This window comes from Coenobita brevimanus, chromosome 8 (genome assembly GCF_032717465.1).
Source record: "Coenobita brevimanus isolate Jiangsu-jjx chromosome 8, ASM3271746v2, whole genome shotgun sequence".
In the NCBI taxonomy this organism is placed as follows: Eukaryota; Metazoa; Arthropoda; class Malacostraca; order Decapoda; family Coenobitidae; genus Coenobita; species Coenobita brevimanus.
In genome coordinates, this window is record NC_136961.1 from 45599832 (window position 1) to 45605831 (window position 6000).

At 38.5% G+C, this 6000-nt stretch overlaps 1 protein-coding gene across 2 annotated transcripts in view; it reads left to right on the plus strand.

Annotated features, from left to right (window-relative positions):
- The window catches only part of kra (basic leucine zipper and W2 domain-containing protein kra), a 28205-nt gene extending 23104 nt beyond the window's left edge, over positions 1 to 5101 (plus strand). For both annotated transcript variants that reach the window (XM_080277006.1, XM_080276997.1), the window contains exons 9-11: positions 488 to 610; positions 3433 to 3496; positions 3833 to 5101. In XM_080277006.1, the coding sequence (XP_080133132.1) occupies positions 488 to 610; positions 3433 to 3467 (158 nt within the window). In that variant the 3' untranslated portion in view covers positions 3468 to 3496; positions 3833 to 5101. The remainder of the gene's footprint in view (positions 1 to 487; positions 611 to 3432; positions 3497 to 3832) is intronic.
- The last annotated feature ends 899 nt before the right edge of the window (positions 5102 to 6000 follow it).

A 6000-nucleotide genomic window follows, 5' to 3' on the forward strand; every position in this document is an offset into this window, starting at 1 on the left:
AGACTAGGTGGCTGACAAGAGATTGAGCTGGTTGGATGAATGTTGTGAGAAGTGCATGATCAGGGGCTTGGCACCCCTTTTTAACATGACAGCGTCCAGATTAACTCTATCAAATACGTTTATGTGAAGCTACAGAATGTGGTGAAAGTTTTTGGCGTATCCGATAGAGCCAGGATTCCGGGGATTTGAATGATGAGTGAATGGAAGTGTGGCCCATTGGATTGGGCAGACTTTGGCTGGCTGTATGTTGCTACTTCTCACCCTCCCCTAGGGCGGGAAAGGTTGTCAGGATGATGATGATGATAAATTACATGATCATCATGTAAGTAGAGATAATGTTAAATTTAAGTGTTTCATATAGCAAAGTTTAAATAATGTTTTAAGATTTAAGGTAATTACCGGTACTGTACTGAGGAGAGAGATTTGTTCTTATTATTTGTTACTCTTATTCAGTGTAGATTAGTTTTTTATGATTTTCATTTTTCAGCTGAAGTATTGTCAGAGGAGGTGATACTGAAGTGGTACAAGGATGGTCATGCCACTAAGGGGAAGTCCATATTCTTGGACCAGTTGAAGAAGTTTGTGGAGTGGTTGCAAAATGCTGAGGAAGGTGAGTATCATAAAGTCCATCATCTGTACCCTGATTGGCATGTGCAGCTGTGTTGTTTATGTAGGTTTAGATTAAAGCATTTTGTCCGTAGAATCTCTGCCTGTGAATTATAATATCTCTTGTAGAATGTAGGGATGTTTCACTTTATTTGTACCATCTGGTGATATGCTTCAGCATACACTAGTTGAGGTGGAGGTTAGATATAACCTTACTAAGTCCTGTACTATGGGGGGTCTTTCTTAAACGGAATGAAATCGCATGGGTAGCAGCAAAAATATGTAAATAAGGCATTAGTTGGATTCAGTGGCTTTAAGGTTGGGGTTGGTCATAAAGGTAGAGAATGGACTGTTGAGTGTCAAGATTAGAGATGATCTCTGGCTGGAGCAAACAACAGTTTGAAAATTTGAATTCTGTGTTGATTGATATTCCTTAAGGCTGTGACAAGAAACAGTTTGACTCTCTGAATTTTTGTTGAATGATCTTCCATGATACTAACAATCATAATTATCCTGAACTTTTTACCCCACATAAATATTGGTTGAGGTAGAGGTCAGGAAGCAAAGGAAAGGGAAAGCATGAGAGGGAGGTTGATCCCAGGCTGAATCAGAAAAACTTTGTACTTGAATTTTGCAGGTAAATCATCATCTACAGTGCTGCTGACAATCGTCAGTAGCATGCCCTTTGAAATTGGCCAGACACTTATTTACATATTTAAGGCCCCAGATTCTTGGTTCCATCTCACTGGCCTAACCATGTGCATATATTTTTCTGGTTTTTGTTAATAAATGTACATCATTTTACCTGCTCGGTAGTCGTGTAATAAAGGTGCTCCAGTCGGATTGAGCCAGTGAAGGTTTACTGTATATGCAAGGGGTGGTTGGGGTTTATTGCTCCCATAATGCCACTCAGGGCTGAGTGAGGCTGGTCACTCTCATCTTAAATGCCAGGACCAACTTTCCCAGCCCCGGGCTGCTATTCTCCTCGTGTTGCAACGTAGGATTAGATGATGGATGGATGGTAGTCTTGTCTGTTGCTTATCATATTAGTAAAAGGGTACCAAACCTTGAATTTGGCTCTCGCTTGTATTTTGTTTTTCTCTTGGAAGGAACTGTTTTGCGGGCTCGTTGCCTTTGGTTCCTTCTTCCTCACATTGAAAAAAAAAATAATAATAAAAAATAATTAGCTTCTTTAGTGCAAAATTTATCCAGCCAACTCTATGGCTTGTCAGTCTGTATTCCTGTCAACTTGTGGATCTTGCTTTGGTCACTTGCAAAGCAGTGTCATATCACCCCTGCCAATACAGTCACCAATTTTGAGCCCGAATGTATATTTAGTATGGTTAGTGGGTACTAGAACTGATGATGGCATGTGAAAATGTGTGATGGCATTTGTTGTATGTCGGGAGACTGCTGGCCCCCCTCTCCCCCCCTATATTAGAGATTTTTTCCCTGATGCAAGAGTTTGGCTTTGTTGTTAGACATTTACATCTTGGTGCTAGAGACTATCGTATGGTTCAATAGACTTTTTGTAGAATGGTCAACCATTGTTACTAAGATACCAGACATAGCTAGATTGAAATATTAGTTACTTTTTACTGTTAATGGCTTATGGATGTCAAGTACTATTTAAACTACTGGATTGTTTTCCTTGGAAGAAAAATATAGATGACTAAGTATTTGTAGAGTCGGTGAACAGGAAAATAAAATCACGTACTTTTGAGGTTCTAATATACACTAGATGCATTTTAAACCTGCCAGTAACACTAATTACTGAACTGTGGTTCACAGACAGTTGTACACATCACTTCTAATTGTAGCTGTAATTGTTTTACTGTAAGATACTGTGTAATAGTAGCTTTGTATGTGTGTGCACTGCTCAAATTGACAGTCATCTTCATTATTTTCTCACATTCTCTTTAGGGTTTCCATAAAACAGAAGATAGCTTATCAATTACTCTGGTCAGTCATTATTTCAGTCATAAGTACCATCAGAGATGAAACAGGATCTGGAAACAAAAGGACGCTTCACAATTAGTAATTTATCAGTTGATGCACCCATAATCTTTTACATATCATCCAAGCCCTTAAAATTTTGATTACATGCATGCACGCACGCACACACACACACACACACACACACACACACACACACACAGTAGATAAGGTGAAAATTGTGTGTTTGGTGTTATCTGATAAGGTCCTAACACATATTCAGCTATGATGGTCACTTGTGGTCAGATTAGAGAATCAGTTTAGGTAGTAACCAGTAATACTCGTTGTAGTCTTTTAACTATGACAAATTTCATGCATGACCTAGTTGTAGGAGTGGCATAGTTGTTGTCTAGGTCATCAGAGTACATAGGAAGTGCAGATATTTGGAGGTCTCTTAGCCAATAACGAGGCTACCAGTTGAGGAAAAAACTGGTTATACCAAAGATCTAACAGCTTGTGAGAAAGGATAGAAAAGTTTAGGCTTTGTCATCATCCTGACCTCTTTTTCCCATCTAATGATGGAATAAAGTATGTTTCAGAAAAGTTAAAAATAAACAGCTGTGGTACCCTAATGCCCTTTGATTGAGCAGTGCAGGGGATTGCCCTGTGTTATTGTGTTGTAGGTGAACTGCTGGACCTCAGGTACAGACTTCCTAGATTGTCTTGAATCAGATGCTTTAACAAGTGGCCTACCCGCATTGGAGTTGGTCACATTAATTATCAGAAATTGCAACTTTCAGAACTTAGCCAGCCATATCTGATTCTTGCAGTGGCATAGTTCATTCTTAGAAAGCATGGAGGAGTGATCTTACTACTAGCTCAATATTTCAGAATCTGAGGAATCTGGTGAAGAGGAAGAAGATTAGATTATATGCCTACAGAACTCAGGACTTTGGTGAGTATTAATATATTTTCTTAAGTTGAAAGATAACATAATTGCTAGGAATGTGAATGATCAGTAGTTTGTAAGTTTTTATGATGTGAGATAGATGTTTTGGCTTTTGAAGATCATGAACTTTATCAGAAAAATGTGGTAAATAAGATTGACTGTACTGGTAACCCATTCAAGGCCAGATAGCCCTGTGGGGGCTGTTGCTTGCCAGCAGTTGATGGGTCTACTTGGCCAGACAGACTCAGGTTGATCAGACTTGTTATTTAGAAGAGATTATGAGTGAACTAAATATCCAGTTGTATCTCGGAACTAAATAACTACTGCATTTTCTCTCTACAGCACAGCCAATGTTCTACTGCTGCCAACCACAAAGTAGCCATCCAAGGCATCATTTTATCAGTTATTGAGGGGCCTCCTGTGTACTGGTAATCTGGTTTTTATTTTCCCATTGTGCCCACTGTTCAGGTGACGATCAGTTATCTGCTCTTTGACACTCCGCTTCCATCGTCACCATATCCAGATAATAAAAGGACAGTTTTCTTGGACCATTTTAATACACTATTGGCCTGCCCTGTAACCCTTTCACTCAGATGATGTATTTTTCATTTCATTCTGTCTACAGTACATTAGGATATTTTCATTCAGCTGAGGAGGGAGTTTTTGAACTGGAAGAGTTAGATATTGCCTTCATGTACTCCTTCACAACAAGAGATGTCCTCTTGAGCTGAATCAGATAATCTGGTAGTGTCCCGGTTGAAGTGAAAAAGATGTCATCAGATGGAAGGAGTTAACACACCATGAAGATACTGCCGCTACTAATGCTTGAGACATCAAGTACAAAGCAGTTACTACTCTACATAATACTTTGCTGATGTTGGGAGTCACCGTCAAGTATATGGGGCCTTGCTTTCTCTTATCAGTGAGTCTTTGAAGTGTATATCTGCTCTATCCTATTTCATTTTGTAAATGTGTATGAAAATTTCATCCCTGGTCACAGAGAATGAAGCTGTGAATTTTTTTTACATATATATATATATATATAGATTCTGAGTAGTGTGTACTTTTTTCATTGGTGTGTTTGAAACTGCACATAATTTTTATTTTTTCAAGAACTTATAAGTGATAGTGTGACGTGTAAAAGCTGATTTTTATAGGGTGCACTAGTTTGCCCGAAGTGAAATTTTCTTATAAGCTAATGTAGTACTTGGTCCCGTATTGACAGGGTCCTTGTTCTCACAAGCTAAGGAAGTTCTCTTGCACTTCTTCCTTAATGATTTATTTTGCATCTGTCATGTTAATGTTCTCTTGTATGTCAGTTATGGCATTGTAATATTGACATTGATTGCATAAATACCATGCAAGTGAATTTTCATGTCATATTCAAGTGAAGTGGTAAGGAAGAGGTGCTGTAAAACATCCTAAGCTGATGAGAATACGGGTCAGAATTTTTAGGCAGACGTGTTCAGTAAGATGGGAAATAATACTTACATGGTTTTTACTTTTTTATAGACAGGGAGGCTCCTCCCAGCTTGAGCCCAAGGTATTTTACTTTATAATCATTAATGTAGGTGTGGGACAGAATTTTGGTAATTAAAGATTCTGATCATCGTGGTTCTTTTATTTTGTGTAAAAATACAGGTATTGGATATAAAAATATAGTGGTAAAAAATGCTATATACACAACAAAAAAGCAATTCTAAAGTACAGTAGAATATGGTTTAGAGAAGAGTCATAATATCAGTATTCCTGCGGGACAGCACATAAGTTATGGAGAATATTATTGTAAAATGGTTATGCAAAAGGTATTGAAAGTTTCTTAATCTGATAAGTGTACAACTGCTTGAAAAGGAAGGACTAAGTATGATTTTGCAAAGGAAAGCAAAATGAAAATCATGGGGGGGGGGGGGGTTGCAGAAAGATGAAGGTAAAATGGTTGCAGTTTAGCTACTTAACATTTACTTTTGTTGTTGAGAGTTATACTAAAGAAATAATCTCACTGGTAGGTGCAATCTGTAAATTCTTTTTAGCAGTATTAACCAGGGTTCTCCAGACATTTTCCGGTGATGCATCAACAGTTCGAACTGCCGCTGAAACAACAGGCACTCCCTGACTGATGAAGTGAGAACCTCTAATGGCTTCAGAGGTTTCTTGTCCACTATTGTCGGAAGTAGTAATTGTCAAAACACTGAATGCTTGGCTGTTTTCATTGTCGAGTCCAGTACCTACTATTATAGGTTCAATATGACTGACTGAATTTGCTGATTGTAATTTGGAGTGTAAATTTAACTCTTCACTTCCTGTGATGAAACTACTTTCCCCATCAGATCTTACAGTTGACCCTTTTGTTACAGAAGCACTTTCAATTTGGCTGGGTTGTATGGAGCTACCACTTACTTCACCGATGTTACTAGAGCTGCCTTCTTGTCCCACTGATAAGACTGCTTCACTTGCAGCCAACTGTCCGCCTTGCTCTCTGTAGTCTTGATTGCTGGTACCATGGGAATAGT